The 17323-nt window shown below is 35.7% G+C and overlaps 1 protein-coding gene across 2 annotated transcripts in view; it reads right to left on the reverse strand.

Annotated features, from left to right (window-relative positions):
• The window catches only part of CEP83 (centrosomal protein 83), a 113305-nt gene that overhangs the window by 66917 nt on the left and 29065 nt on the right, over positions 1–17323 (reverse strand). For both annotated transcript variants that reach the window (XM_033118247.1, XM_033118246.1), the window contains 2 exons: positions 8939–9212; positions 8335–8485 (listed from right to left, as the gene is read on the reverse strand). In XM_033118247.1, the coding sequence (XP_032974138.1) occupies positions 8335–8485; positions 8939–9111 (324 nt within the window). In that variant the 5' untranslated portion in view covers positions 9112–9212. The remainder of the gene's footprint in view (positions 1–8334; positions 8486–8938; positions 9213–17323) is intronic.

Genomic DNA, 17323 nt, shown 5'->3' on the forward strand with positions numbered 1-17323 from the left:
TAGGCTCCTTCCTGTTATACTATCTCATAAAACTCATCTTTCAAGGAGTAATTAAATATTTTATAGTAAGCTGAAGGGCACAGTCTTTATTTACCAAAGTGTTCCCCAACACCTCAAACTACTGCCTGACACACAGGAACCACTCAATTATTATTTTTCAAATGAAGAAATACTGGTTGTAAGAAATCCTAGCTTGAATTAATATTAATTTCTAAACACTAAGAAAAAGGTTTAATTCATTCATTTATTCATCTATACTCTAAATATTCCAAACATTTTACTGAATCAATGTCTACTATATATAAAGCATTGTGCAACATACTATTATTGGCATAACACGCCGTTCTAAGTACCTTACATGCATTAACTTCTTTAATCCCTGCAACAATCCACAATGTAGCTACATTATCATCCCCTTCGTAAAGAAACTGAAGCATAAAAAGTCTGACTTTCTAAAGATTACAGAAATTCACAGGAAGCATATCTTTCCCCATAAGAAGCTCAAACTCTCACGTGAAAAGGAACTTATACATACAAATAACTTAAAAATGGGAAATATAGGCTTACCAGACAGCTAAAGACAAATAGAAAAGATAGTTAGGATAGAAAGAATGGCACATCAGAGGAATGAGCAAACTAAAACTTAGGTAGAACCCAAAACCAAATAATGGATAAAATTTTAAATTCCCTGGAGAAAAATGATGCTTAAAAGTGAGCTAAAGGGCCACACTAAGCAATAGAAGACATTTAGAATCTGGGGTCCCTGTGCATTAATGCTGATAGCAATCTGTAGATACTGTAACAACCAAATGCCAACTAGGAGAGCTGCACCCTGGCTGGAAACAAATGGGAAAGAGGTGGGTGCCACAAAGTGGAAGGTTCCGGTATACCAGGTTCAAATTCTTATAATTGACTCAGTATTCAACAGTATTTACTTCTTTAAAAGTTTTTACTTAAAATGAATAAATATACTTGCATAAAGAAAACAATTCAAACAAAATAAAATACTAAAAAACTAAATCCTCTTCTCACTTCAGTCATCCACTTTCCCTCTCAGAGCTACAACTGTTAATTTCCTATGCATCCTTCTTAACACAATCTATAGATACATAAGCATGTGTATATATATATATATATATATATCTTTTAATTTTTACATAAAGAAAAGCATACTATACACATTTCTTTGTACTTTGCTTATTCATTGAAGGTTTTTAAGCTTAAAAATGGCACTATCATATATATTGTAGGAAGAAGCAAGATGGATCAAAAGCTTTGCTGGGAGAGAACTGGTGGCTGTGGAAGGAAAGGCAGTGAATGAATGGGGCTAGAGAAACGAGACAGAAAGCTCTTGGTAAAATCTGGTTTTATGATGTTAAGAGTCTGGATGATAGATAGCATCAAGAGTCCAAACTGAGGAGAGGTGGTAATTAAAAGGAAAAGATCAATAGGCAAACCTTATTTGGGTCCTGTTTCAAACAAACCCACTTTAAAAATAAGCAACTAAAACTGAGGGAAATCTCAACAAAGATACACTATTAAGAAATAATATTCCTTAAGTACTTTTAGGTCTGATAATGCTATTGTGGTAATGCTTTTAAGTAGGGATTGCCTTGTATATAATAGAGATAAATGTTACCAAACAGAGGGAGTTCGTCCACCCAGTGCTAGCAGAGCCAAACACTAAACACCAAGAATTGCAGTGGAGAAAGACTGGCTATTTTATTATGAATGGCACCACCCAGGAGAACAGGAAGCTAATGATCAAAGGCCCGAATGCCTTGATGGTTTCCAGACAAGGGGCTTTATAGAGCAAAAATCACAAGTCACCAAGAGTAGGGGTTTGGAGTCACGGGTCTTGCTGATTGGTCAACAGTGAGGTAAAGGCAGTAAATCACTGTCTGAGGTCTTGAGGTCGTCTTTGGTGTCCCTCAGTCTGGTTTCCTGAGGATGTGGCCAGGGGTCATTTCAGGAGCTGAAACACAACTCAGGCCATGATGTTATCTTTAGCTTAACAGAAACCCATACCTGTGACTCTTAGTCAAGGCGTGGCCATGGTTTCTGGCTGCCTCAGGGGGTTAGTGACTGCTAAGGGAAGGAGCTAAGGCACTGAATAGAAAATATGTATTAAATCAAATTACATATTAAATCAGGATCGTTGGTTTCAGTTTGTCATTCACTTTGTGGGCTGGAAATGTCTCAACAATGCATGTTACTAAGTTATCCTACGTGCAGGGGTAGAAACTATACATCCTGTGACTCTTACTCATTGGGTGCTACTATCATTTATGCTCTCTTGGCTACTTATCCCCCTCCCCCCGCTACCCCCCCTCCATCCCCCCCCCCCCCCCCGCAGTCTAATAGGCCCCAGGCTAAGCAATTTCTATAATGGTTAACGGGGTGCTACACGACTTCCTTCTTGTGGCTGCTAATCCAAAGTAGCATACAACCCCATTTTTAAAAAATTAATGATATTTTCTGAGGGGGTGGGTCTTAATTCCTCGGCTTCACATACAATCAAATACTTCGGGTTGAAAGATGATTTGCTTCAAAATAATCCAGAGGGGCTGAGGGAGAGAGCTGGGGGTGGGATAGGGTGTGTGTGGGATGTGGGGTGGGGGAAGAGTTTAGAAGATAAAGCAAGACCGGCTCAGAGATGGTAATTATTGATGCTGGGTGATGAGTATGGGGATCACACCACATAAACTCTATAGTCAATTATCACATAATGTCTTCAGTAGGTTCTCAGAAACTGTGGCTAAAAGACTTATAACAAAACCAATTTCACCATAGGCTAATTGATATAAACAAAAGTTAAGTTCCTATGGCATATTTCTGGTCACAAAAACATCATCAAACTTCTAAACAAAAACCCAAAACACGTCTAATATTAAACATTGAAATAAATGTGAGCTATACATACATTTCAGAAAGATGTATAAAAACAAGTACGATAATGATTTCCCAACCCACTTATTCCAGGTCAGGGTTGCAGATGACTGACGCTTCTCCCAGCAGCTCAGGGCGCAAGGTAGAAACCCCCCCCGGACAGGACGCTCTTCCATTGCAGGGCACACTCACACACACACCCACACTCACTCAGACTGAGACCATTTAGACACACCAATTAACCTCACAGGTACATACATCTTGGGATGCGGGAGGACATCAGAGTACTCAGAGAAAACCCACACAGACATGGAGAGAAGCTTCAAACTCCACGCAAACAATGGCCCCAACCAAGAATTGACTATTTTTCTCATCAACGTTAGAATAAAATGACATTATGAAATGGCATTATTCAAAGATCTTTTGTACTTGAGATTTCCATAATCAAAAGTTAATTTAAAATAAAAGTGCTTCCACTTCCAAGATATGGAATAATAGAGACTAGATTTACTCTTTTGCCTGAAACAAATAAAAGAATGGATAAAATCAAACAACAATTTTCAAGACACTGGACATAATGAAGTCTCCCTGACATGAGGAAAGTCCATCATGGAACTGAGAATCCAGGGAGACTAGTGTGGCTAGAGTCACAAGACAGGGTAATATGAGGAGTGTGGCATAGAAAGAAAATTATGAAGATCTGCGAAAGGTCCCTCCTGATTCATTTAGTAGAGTACTGACCATCTTCTCATGCATGTAAGGAAAATAGCTAAGGCCAGGAAAAGAACTATCTGAAAGGATTAGAGGCATGACTACCCAGAGTTATACACAGTTAAGAACATTTCATTTTCCCAAAAGCCAGACTGAAAAACCTCATTTCACAGAGAAATTGGTAGAGTACTCAGAAGGGTCCCAGCAGCGAGAAATAATTAGCACTACACTAAATACTACTCTGCTCCCATTTAGCAAGACCCAAGGAGAATATTTATCAGAACACAAAATATCCAGCACTCAGAAAAGTAAAATTTACAATGTCTAGCATCCAATAAAAACTTACCAAGCATTAAACAAGCAGGAAAATACTACCCACAATAAATAGGAAAAGAAAATCAACCAACCAAAATCAACCCAGAAAATGCTGGAATTAGCAAAGACATTGAGCTAGTTATTATAACTGAATTCTATATGCTTAAAAGGCTAGATAAAAGAATGAACACGTTAAGATAAGGAAGATATGAAAAAGAACAAAACTAGACTTGAAGATTAAAAACTACAACTTCTGAGATGAAAAATACACTTCATGGACTTAATGGCAGATGAGACACTGCAGGAAAAAAGATCAGCAAACTTGAAGACATGAAACTATCCAAAATGAAACAAAGAGACAAAAAAGATTTAAAATAAACAGAATACCAGTAGGCTACAGGAGAATTTTAATTGGCCTAACATTGGAGTCCCCAGAGGAGATGAAAGAGGAGGCAAAAAAAAAAGAAAACTTTTGAGATGCCAAAAAATTTTCTAAATTTGATAAAACTATAAACCCACAGACCCAAGAAGTCCAATTAATCCCAAGCATCAGAAACATGAAGGAAAGTGCAGAGGCATGACAATCAAATTGCTCAAAATCAGCAATAAAGAGAAAATCTTAAGAGCAGCCAAGGGGGGAAAAAAAAGACACTGCATACACAGAACAAAGTTAAGGATGACAGCAAATTTTTATATGAAACACCGTAAGTGAGAAGACAGTAGAACAACATCTTTAAAGTATGGGGGGAGGGGGGGTACTATCCAGGTAGATTCAATATTCAGCAAAAATATCTTTAAAAAACTTTTTTTTAGATATATAAGACCTCAAAAAAATTTCTCACTAGTAGATCTGCTCTATGTTAATAATGAATGTCCTTAAGACAGATGGACCTAGGATCTATACAAAAGGAACAAAGAATGCTGAAATTGGTAACTACAAGGGAATCCTATGATCTATAAGGTCTCTAAAAAAAGGATCTCCATTAGATTTTTTATTGTCTAAAAATCTTATTAAAAACAAGCACACATATAAAAAAGAAAACCCTATTTTCCCTCCTTACCCCTCTCTTTCAAAGCACACATACATCAGAGGCATAGACAGAATTAGAGGATTTTCCCCATGCCATTTTAGGAGGAAATTATGCTGTGTCTTAGACTTCTAATGGAATACTGCCACTACATGTCTCAAAAGAAACTTACAAGAACGCTTTATCATCTAACAGGCTGTCTGTCACTACCTATATTAAATCTACAAAAAAAAATCTTTAACACTCCAACACTTGTCATATTAATATAAAATAGACCAATATTTTTCAAAGAATGTTTTAATGTTTTAATTTAAGAGGGCAAATGTTGCTGTGCCAGATAGTCTTAACAAATTAATGACTGAACCTGAGTAATAAATTTTGCTCTGAGCTTTCTAACAGCTAAATGAAATAGTAAACATACTGGGTTATACAGTTTTCATTGCCTGGCACAAAGAAAATTTTTGGAAAACTAATTTTTTTAAATTTTTATCAGAAATGTTTCAAATGACTCCCATATATTTTTAAAAAGGTTTTGCTAACATAATAACAATAATAGCTAACATGTTCTAACCATTTACCACATCAAAGCACTATACTAACACTTTCTATGTGTCTCATTTTCATCTTTACAGTCATGTCTGAGCCAGGCACTATTATTATTCTCATTCACTACAAGTACATGTGACCCAGAATTATTCTTCAAATGAATGTCTTTTACATCGTTTTTCTATAAAAGCCAAAGGAATATTAAATCTCAACTCAGAAAAGGTATTTTGCAGGTAGACAAGATAATACATGTATATTTTTTAAATGATCATCTTTCAGAAACCTTCACTGAAATATTTCTTGCTGATCTTACTCTGTTGAATCTACTGAACTTAGCTACAATTTGTACAAATTGCAAACATCCATTAGAGCAAATAGCTCAAGTGCTTCAATATATGTATGGATATGCATAGATGTTTCTTTAGTTAATTTTTGCCAGATATATATCACATAGAAACCAGGCATGTTTATCTTGAAAAACAGAAATTGACCAGATTTTTTCAGCAAACATTTCGGAAATTATCATGTGGAGAAATGTAACAAAGTTATTTTGTATAGATCCAAACAACAATACAAGAAACCAACAGGGAGACCACAGGGAGGACGATTTCACTGCTGCAGTTCATAGAAGGAGATGGATCACTTTAAAAGTTCTCCGGGTTCTCCTGCATGGCAGCTCTGAAGCAGAGAAGGTAGACCTGGGTGTCACAGGTGCTCCAAAAAGGAACTGTTCTTTGCATAGTTATTACTTTCCTAGAGCTGCCATAACAAAACAGCACAACCAAGGTGGTTTACAACAACAGAAATTTATTGTCTCAGTTCTGGAGGCTAAAAGTCCAAAATCAAGGTGTCAGCAGGGCCATGCTCCCTGTGAAGACTGTAGGGTGAGTCCTTCCTTGCCTTCGTCCAAGCCACTGGTGGTGGCTGGCGAGCCTCGGCATTCCTTGGCAGCTGCAGCACTTCAATCTCTGCTTGTCACCACAGGACGTTCTCCCAGTCCCCCACCCGTGTGTTTGTCTGTGTGTCTCTTCTGCTCTTCTTAAAAGGAACCAGTTATATTGGACTAAGGGCTCACCATACTTCAGTGTGGCCTCGTCTTAACTAATTATGTCTGCAAAGACCCTATTTCCAAACGAAGATCACATTCTGAATTACTGTAAGAACTTCAACATATCTTTTTGGGGGACACAATTCAACTCGTAACAGATATGAAAGAGAACTAGATGATTATCAACTCTAAGACACTGAGGCTCTAGGTACGTATGAAACAAGAAGTGCAACATTATATAGTATGAACAGAACAATTCTCATTCACTTATTCTATTTATTTGTGTCATTCATTCCACAAATATATTCTAGGCACTGTCTTGAGCACCGGAGACACACTGAAAAGAAGTTCCTGCCTTCCTGGGGCCTGCATTCAAATAGAATAAAAAATAGCCATCATTTATGAGTACCTTCTATGTGCCACATGATGTACTAAAAATATAAGTTACCTCATTGGTCATCCCAACAACCCCTATTAAATAACAACTTTTATCCCCTTTAACGTAAGAGAAAACTAAGGCATAGAAACATAGCTATTTGTTGAAGGTCATCATCTTCCTGGTAAACTGACCCTTTTTGTTGTCATCAAAATGTCCTTTTTATCTTTAGTGATACTCTGTCTTGAAGTCTATTTTACCTGATATTAATATAGCCACTCCAAGTCTTCTTAAGCTTACTGTTCCTGTGTGCTTGGTACAAACAAACCTGTAGAGTTGCTACTCTCAAGAAACAGAGTAATTACATTTGCAAGGCCTGAAGAATACTTTCAATACCTTGGGTTCAGTGCTCACAGATTCCATTCAAACAGGCTTCTCAAGTTTTGCAAAACAAATGAATGCAATTCTAAAGGCTTAAACTGCATTTCCCTCTGCAGTTTTTATTTTTTGTTTAAATGTCTTAAACATTCCTCGGAAGGAAGCAGTAAGCACAGAGGAGGCTCCAACCCAAGCTTAGGGGTAGTGTTCCCAACAATGGACGATTTCAAGGAGATACTGAAAGACAAACTTCTTCCAACACTGCTCTCCAAGGAATCCAGGAGATGGGTGATGTGCCATACTAGATCACTCGAAAGATGGCTTTTTACTTTACCAACTTATAACTCTGCTTGTAATAATGCCTTATTATTTGTACCAAACACTAGATAAGCAAAAATACACAGCTGGTACTATTTGGAGATTAAACGAATATAGGAAAATATCACTGCTAATTTGAAATTTATAGTTAGTTTGGTGCTGAAGTTTAGCTTTGCTCTACTTCCTGGGAAAATTAAAAACTGTGAAAATTAGCTAAAGAAACTGTGGTCGGTACGTAAGTTACCAATGATCTTTTGCTTTAGAGACTCCGTTTATCTTATACTGTAAACATAAATTACGTGCATGTGTTATTTGTACAGTGTCTTTTAAGAAGCGCCTTAAAAACAACTATCAGTCTTTTTTAGCTTAATTTCCGTTACTATACTTAAAAGAAAAACAGTCAATCTTTCTTTAAAAAATATTCTTTAATTCTGAATTTTTATCAATTCAAACTGGACTTTCTCTCAATTATTCTGAACAGTGAAATATTATTTAAATCAGAATAGGTAAGAGAATGTAAGTCTACATAAAATAACAGTATCGTGGCTAAACCCTAGATGGTAGCGAACATCCTAGAATATAAGAAAGAGAATTAAATTATACCAGCTGGAGATATAGCAAAATACTTATTAAGAATATAGAGAGAATTTACCAAATTTACCAAAATTACTTACTTCCACTAAACATCTGACTATTTTTATATTAACTCAAGTATATTTTCTTACCTGCAGCTTCATTTCTTCTAAGTCTCTAGTTTTCTCTACTAATTCCTCTCTTAGCTCTTGAAGCAGCAGCTGCAGTTTTTCCTGGTTAGTTTGCTTTTCATTCAACAGGCGCTTGAGTTCGTTCTGTGACTTTATGTACTCATCTTGCAACCTAATTTTTAAAATTAGAAGAATTCAATTTTAAGTATACCTTTTGCTTTCTAATTTCATTTCTTCACGTAGTCAACCAACACTGCAGAATAAGACCAAAATCATATATTCCATTAAAACTGCAAATATCTTTTCTTTAGAGTTTCATCTAATTATTAACACTGTAGTTTCGGAATACAATTTTACTTTGAGGGGAAAAAACAAATTTAGCCACCCAGATACATTTAATTTTATATGTCTTGCTACTTTCAAAACAAGACTCTTATAAATTCATAACCTACTTGATATCATGCTTAGTTTTTTAAAAAAAAAGAATTTTAAAGCAAAAAATTACTGTAGTAAAAGTTTTAAATGTATATACTGAGAAATAACAAAATAGTACTGTATATTCCAGAGCAAACATTCAAAAAAAGTTTTTAATCAAGCCCCTCACCTCCAAATGTAAGTAATTTACCTTGTGTGTTCAACTTTCAGAGTCTGATAATTCGTTTTATGATGGGCACATCGTAACCTTTCATCAATTAACATATTTTGGAACTCAGAGTGAGAACCTGTCATCCCACTGTCTCCACCAGAAGGAAAACTGGTGGGAAAAGCGTCCATATTGGAAAGTGAGCTGACAACCATGTAAAAATAAATTCTGGCCTTCTTATTGCCTCAATTTTTTTTCCAAGGGTATTTTCCACTTCCTTCTTGCTAGGACAGAATCTTGGGAGACCAGTTTATACCTGCACAGAGAAATACACTTAATTAACAATCAGTGAACTTCCTCAAGTGTTATATATGTTTTATCACTTCTTATTATTCTCCTTATCATTTCTATAATAAAATCCAATTTTCAGATTTTCAACTGTTCAAAAAACAAAATGCAAGAATAAAGCTGAATCATACCTTAACAAGATTTCTTTACGTCCAATTTCCGTGACCACCAAGTCACATCTTTAAGTATTAACCTAATTAGAAGTACTGACTTTTCCAGTTTACGTACTCCTGTATTCACAAACCCCAGATGTTTCCGGAAGCAATTGGGGTAAACTTCGTGGATCTTGGTACAAAATCCATACCCCAAAATCAAGGGAAAAGCCATTCGGAACTTGGTAAATGGCTGGGGAGAATCATAGTCTTCATAAAGATGACCTTCAGCAAGTAACTATGTCTGTGATTAATGCTACACCAGCTCTTTTATTTGACACAAGGTGAACTGCACTCAGGGTGTAGACTCAGATGAGAAATTCGTCAATGAATAAATATAGACCACATCCTACATGTTACGTATGCACTGTGCTAAGAACAGGAAACTAAATCACATCAGCTATCCCCAAAAGCACTGACCCAGGATTACGGAAGTAACTAAATGTTTGTTGTATCAAAAAGTAAAAAATGATCACACAATGTGATACATAAATGATGTATTATAGAATTGTACACTTGAAACCGATGTAATTTTACTAACAATTGTCACCCCAATACATTTAATTTAAAAAAATAAAATGCTTACCTATATTTGAAAGTACAAAAAAATGATGACACTGTGTTCTTAGTGTAAATAATTAAACACAAATATTTTAATCAAAGTAATTGTGTCCCCTTTAACTTCATTAATCTTTTTCAAAACTATTATTCTCACATATTTTTTTCCTTAAAAGCTTCTGTCTCAGTCATGGGTTATCATGACTTACCTTTTCTTACGACAAGAAAGGGTCTTTAGCTTATTTACTTAAATTAGTCTTACTTGAAATATATCACTTCTGATAAATTAATGTGATGTCTGCATATTACATTAGAAGATTTTTAAACTAAAATTGGGATTACTTTGGTTTTCTGTAAAATTGTATTTTAATAGAGGGAGAAAAAGGCCTCCAAGGATGCTTTCTACCTTACTATTATGCTAACTGTGCACAGGACTCAATCTGTGCAGACGCAGAGTGCACTGTTTGTAGCAGCTGCCACAACATCATTCTGTCAAGAGTATGTATTTGCCACAGAATTAATGAACTGGATCATGAAATTGACATGGAATTTTGATTCTGCTCTTTGATCCAAATTAATTTTTAAGAGATAAAAACATACAATAAACCTATCTCATAGTTTCTAATAATACAATTACAAGGCATTATAGGGTTTAATTTTAATTAGCTAAAAGCTTAAACTACCTTAGAAAAATCCAAAGCTACCCTTTATTTCCACTACTAGGGAAAGAAAGATTTCCAAGCTAAAATGAACATTTTTTCTTCTTTTTTATTGCAGTTGAATTAACAGTAAAATAAATATTCTCACTGACTCCTACTTTAAAATGGGAGTCAAGTCCCCATGGAAATAAAATTCACTAAGACCTAAACATTTTTGTAAAATAAAGCTAAAATGATTTATCTCCTTCCCTATTATGAAATCTACTGGAAATACTTTTTCAGAACGTCACTAATTTCAGCATATTCCTTTCTTAATCACCACCACCATTACTTCATGTCCAATTCTATAAGGTGTGATAAAAAATATGGTAAATGTTTAAATTTTAAAAAATATTACAGTAAAAGACACACTGCCATTATTCCCCCTCAAAACACTCCCCCTCACTTCTAACACACTTATCCCATCATTCTTGCCACTTTCTGAAGCAGTTCTGGAAGTCCTCTTTCGTGACTGTCTTTAGTTGTGCTGTTGTGGCTGCCTCGATGTCCTGAATCATTTTGACTTTGGGGAAGAGCCGGAAGTCACATGGTGCCAGATCCGGCGAATAAAGTAGATGAGGACACACCATGTTCTTATTTGACAGAAATTACTGTACCAGAAGCAATGGGTGACACAGAGCATTGTCATGATGGAGGATGATTTACGGCACACTATAAAACACACCTTCTCTCAACTGTAGCTCATACTTGACAGACAGCACCGAACAAGTTGAAACTTGTCACACACTGTTATTAAGTGTCAATGCGCCACTTCCCATATTGAAGATCTTTGCCTTTCTGTTGGATGGCACTCAGCAGCAACAGTCACCTTATTTTGTGATCACACCTTGTATGTATTGCCACCTTGTATTTTCCCAAACCAGAAGGATTTCTCCTGTTCCAAGAGGATATTTACCGTTTCATCACCTTCTTATATGTTAATTTTAGGGACTAACAAAGCTAGAATCCCTATCACACATCGCCAATAGGTACACAAAATACATGATACACTTCCTTTAATATACACACACAAAAAATAACATTGTCAATCTGCACACACACCCCCAAGAATTAATACTAACCTTCCTGGAAAGTTACCTGTATCAAAATGATAAATCTGCTTAACCACTGGCCCAATTTATTCATGAAAATAGTTGGATGAATACCCAAAAATAATTATATTAGAATTTCCTCTGCAACACTGTCTTTAATTTAAAAAAAGAAGAATCAGAAATAACCTAAACTTCCATAAATAAAGGTACATTTATACTATGCATTGAATAGGATAAGTTAAATCTTTCCCAACTGCCTCCCCAGAAAGATGAAGATTATAAATGACAGATAAACACACATACATACTTACATATAGTCAAATAATATACACCAAGTTGATAATAATAGTAACTTCTGGAGAAATAATGGGGGGACTCCTCCATAGGACAACTTCCTCCTTGTACTTTAATCATTTTGTTAAATTTTCTTTTAAATAATTACAAAAAATTTTTCAGATGATATCCAAGTTGTGTTAAACCAAATTCATCATCCTTGCTTTCAATCTATTTTTAACCTGATTTTCCAGCTTCCGGTATTGATACTGTTATGCTACCCTTCATTCACACTTAACACTCAAAACCCTCCCCGTGTTCTCTCTCAACATCCCATATACAAACACCAAATACTCTTCTTTCAAATGCATTCCATTCTCTCCATTCCCAATTAACCACAAAAAGCCAGGCTCTTATCACTTTATAACGACTTCATCAGTAGAGCTTTTTGTCATCCCTGCTTCCAATATTTTCTCTCTGGTCTACCCCACAAAGCACTGCCAGATTAATATTCAAAAATTTTGTTTTGACTTCTCACTCTTACTCTAAACTTCCTATATATGAGACAAAGTCAAAACGCTCCAGTAGTTTAAGGCCCTACACAATCAGCCCCCTTCTACCTTGTTTAGTCTCATTTCCTACCATTTACCAAAAATATCCTACTCCAGTTATCCCCTGAACAAATACACACATCATGCCTTTGTTCATACAGCTTTTGTCTGGGTTTATGAATCTACAACGATAAAAATACTATGGCACGAACTATAATCACTAACTGTTCTCTACTTCTGTGATGATTGGATATGAATGGGCTTAAACACAATAGTTAGATTAGATACTGGAAAGAACTTCTTGCCTCAGACTTAAGTTATGAGCCACTGGGTTACATCTGCCAATAGCTTGTTTCAGAATTTTCTCCTTTAGAAATATTTAAGAATCACAAAAAACTATCCGCCTATTTGTGTGAGTCTTACCAAAGTCAGACTGAATTTCATATCTGTTTTTAAGTATTTTGCACATATAACATATTCAGTTCTCCAGTTTAGTAGTAATCAAATTATCAATAATAACTTGTAAAATCTAGGTATGATAGTCTTCCAAATAGATATCTAGTATCATATGTCAAAGATAGAAAGGCCTCATAAAACACAATTCCTTCTCTGACCTTCAAAAGTGGTTCCACCATTCTATAGTCAAGGTTACAAAGAAAGAACTTCTATTTTTTATATTAATTCTATAAGGAGGCTTTTAGCTAAAAAGAGAAAACCCCAACTCAATTACCTTAACTCTATGGGAAAAAAAAAACAATAGCAAATCGAATCCAACAATGTATAAAAAGAGTTATACATCCAAATCGAGTAGGAGTTGCTCATATTTGAGGCATGCAAGGCCGGTTCAACATTCAAAGATCAATTACTGTAATCCACGACATCAACAGGCTAAAACAGAAAAATCACATGATCATATCAGTGGATGTAGAAAAGGTATTTGACAAAATCCAACACCCATTCATGATAAAAACTCTCAACAAGTTAGGTAATAGAGGGGACCTTTCTCAATTTGATAAAGAACATCTATAAAAAAACTACAGCTAACATACATAATGGTGAGAAAATAAAAGCTTTCCCATTAAGATCAAGAACAAGCAAGGAGGTCCCCTCTCACCATTCCTTTTCAACATCATATTGGATAGAGGACTTGATACAGCAAGACAAGAAAAAGAAATAAAAGGCATACAGATAGGGAAGAAAGAAATAAAACTGTCGTTGTTTGCAGATGACATGACTGTCTATGTAGAAGATCCAAAAGAATCAATAAAAACAAAACAAAAAAATCTCCTGGAACTAGTGAGCAATTACAGCAAGATTACAGAATACAAGGTTAATACACACACACACAAAAAAATCACTTACCTATACATCAACAATGAACAAACGGAATTTGAAATTTAAAACACAATACCACTTACATTAGCACTGCCCCCAAAATGAAATAGGTATAAATCTAACAAAACATGTACAGGATTTCTACAATGGAAATTATAAAACTCTACTGAAAGAAATCAAAGGGGGACAGATATTCTATGTTCATAGATAGGAAGACTCAATGTTGCCAAGATGTCAGTTCTTCCCAACTTGTCAGTTCTTCCCATCTACAATCCCAACAAGTTACTTTGTGGATATCAACAAACAGATTCTAAAGTTTACATGGAGAGGCAAAAGTCCCACAATAGCCAACACAATACTGAAGAACAAAGTCAGAGGACTGACAATACCTGACTTCAAGGATTACTTTAAAGCAATGGTAAATAACACAGTGTGATATTGGCAAAAGGACAAAAATAGATCAATGGAACAGAATAGTGGGTCCAGAAATAGATTAACACAAATACAGTCAACTGATCTTTGACAAAGGAGCACATATAAAAATAACGCAATGCAAAAAAAAGGAGATCTAGGCACAGACATTATACCCTTCATAAAAGTTAGCTCAAAATGGATCACACACCTAAATGTAAACTGCAGAACTATCAAATTCCTAGAAGATAATATAGGAGAAAATGTAAACAACCTTGGGTATGGCAATGACTTTATAGATACAACAGCAAAGGAAAGATCTATGAAAGAAATAACTGATAAGTTAGACTTCATCAAAATTAAAAACTTCTGCTCTATGAAAGATACTGCCAAGAGATTGAGAAGAGAAGCCACAGACGGGAGAAAATATTTGGAAAAGACATATCTGATAAAAGACTGTTATCCAAAATATATAAAGAACACAAACTCAACAATAAGAAAACAAACAACCCCATTAAAAACTGGGCCAAAGCCCTTAACAGACATCTCACCAAAGAAGATATACAGATGGCCAATAAGCATATAAAAAGATGTCCAACATCGTATTATCATTAGGGAATTGCAAATTAAAACAGTGAGGTACAATTCCACACCTGTTAGAACTGATCCAGTTCCAAAGGCTGCCACCACTTACTGCTGGTGAGGATGTACAGCAACAGGCCTCTAATTCGTTACTCTGACCTATGATCCAGCAACAGCACTCCTTGGTATTTAACCAAATGAGCTGAAAACTTACATTCACACAAAAACCTGCACACCGATGTGTCTAGCAGCTTTATTCATAACTGCCAAAACGTGGAAGCAAGCAAGATGTCCTTCAGTAGGTGAACAGATAATACAACAATGGAATACTACCCAACCCTGACTCATCCCTAAAAGAAAAAGAGCTATCAAGTCATGAAAAGATACAGAGGAGCCTTAGATGCATATCACTAAGTAAAAGAAGCCAATCTAAAAAGGATACATACTGTAGGATACCAGCTATACCACATTCTGCAAACAGCAACACTATGGAGACATTAAAAAGATTAGTGGTTACCAAGGGTTAAGGGACAGGAAAGGATGAATAGGCGGAGCACAGACTTTTTAGAGCAGTGAGACTACTCTGTAAGATACTGTAATTATAACATACGTGCCAAACTACATTTGTCAAAACCCACAGAATGTAAAACACCAGGAGTGAACCCTAATGTAAACTATGGATTATGGGTGACAATGATATCAGTGTCGGTTCATCATCTCTAACAAATGTACCTCTCTGCTGTGGGATGGTAACACTGGGGGAGACTACGTATGTGGGGGATCAGGCAAGGGGTATATGGCACCGAGCTAACCCTCTGTACTTTTGCTCGATTCTGATATAAATCTAAAACAGCTCTAAGAAAGCATAGAAGGTAGGAAGAGAGGAAAAAGGGAGAGAAGGAAAGAAAGAATACGAGGTGAGATCAAACAATACAGTGAATGTTTAAATAAATAAAAATTATTACAGTAAAATACACATTGCCCTTAATCCCCCTCAAAATACTCCCTCTTGCTTCGAACACACTTATCCCATCATTCTTGCCACTTTCTGAAGCAGTTCTGGAAGTCCTCTTTCGTGACTGTCTTTTTTGTACTGCTGTGGCTGCCTCGATGTCCTGAATCATTCTGACTTGGGGAAGAGCCAGATCTGGTGAACAAGGTGGATGAGGACACACCATAATGTCTTTATTTGACAGAAATTGCTATATACCAGAAGCGATTATGACATGGAGCGTTGTCGTGATGGAGGATGGTTTACAGCACACTTTAAAACACACTTTCTCTCAACTGTAGCCCATACCCAACTGACTGCACCGAATAAGTTGAACCTTGTCACACACAGTTACAAAGGTTCGACGTGCCGCTTCCCATATTGAAGATTCCTGCCTTTCCGTTGGATGGCACTCGGCAGCAGCAGTCACCGTATTTGTTGATCACACCTCATAAATGACAGAAAGAATACATGGCCTGAAGAATCTAAAATACTTACTGACTCTTCATAATGAAAGCTTGTCGAACCCTTTTCTAGGATAACCATTAGAGAATGCTAAAAGGATGAAAAAATTAAAATTACTCAAACACTCAAAATAGGGTTTCTCAACCTCTGCATTACTGATACTTTAGACCAGATAGTTCTTTGCTGTTGGGGGCTATCCTATACTTTGTAGGACATTAAGCAGCATTCCTAGTCTCTACTCATTAGATGTCAGTTGCACCACTCCCCCAAGGTGTGAAAAACAAAAGGTCTCCACTTTGCCAAATGTACCCTAGGGGGCAAAATCACCTCCACCTCTCCTTTGAGAATCACCCTTCTCCTGAGAACTCCAACTAAAATCAAAAGTAGGCAAGCAGGGAGGTAAGAGGGAACATAATACAAGTAGAAAATGGAAACAGTAATACAGTAGATTTAGACTAACATATCAGTAATTAAAGTATATAGAGTAATGCTTTAAATAAAAAAGAAATTTAAAAAACATAACCCAATTATATGCCTTTCTTACAAGACATTTTTAAAACATAAGGGCACAGAAAGGTTGCAAGAAAAGAAGGGGAAAAGATAATGCAAACGTTAATCAAAAGAGATATTATTAGTACGTACCTATAATTATATTACATAATATAACTATATTGTACAATATACACAATTTAACTGTATGTATAATATATAACTATACTAATATCAGATCAAGTTGATTTTAAGGCAAGAAAACTAGAGATGAAAAGCGACATTTGTAATGATAAAAGGTTAGATACACCAGAAAGATATGACAATTTTAATTTACATATACTAAATAGGTAAGGCAGAAGTGGTCAGAACTACAAGGAAAAAGACAAATTCACAATCATAGGGGAATTTAACCACTATTCCTAGTAACTAATAGAACAAGCAGAAAAAAAAATCAGTAAGAATATCAACAATTTAAACAACACAATTAACCAGCCTGACCTATATAGAAAACTGTATCCA

Source organism: Rhinolophus ferrumequinum, chromosome 10 (genome assembly GCF_004115265.2).
Source record: "Rhinolophus ferrumequinum isolate MPI-CBG mRhiFer1 chromosome 10, mRhiFer1_v1.p, whole genome shotgun sequence".
NCBI classification, from domain to species: domain Eukaryota; kingdom Metazoa; phylum Chordata; class Mammalia; order Chiroptera; family Rhinolophidae; genus Rhinolophus; species Rhinolophus ferrumequinum.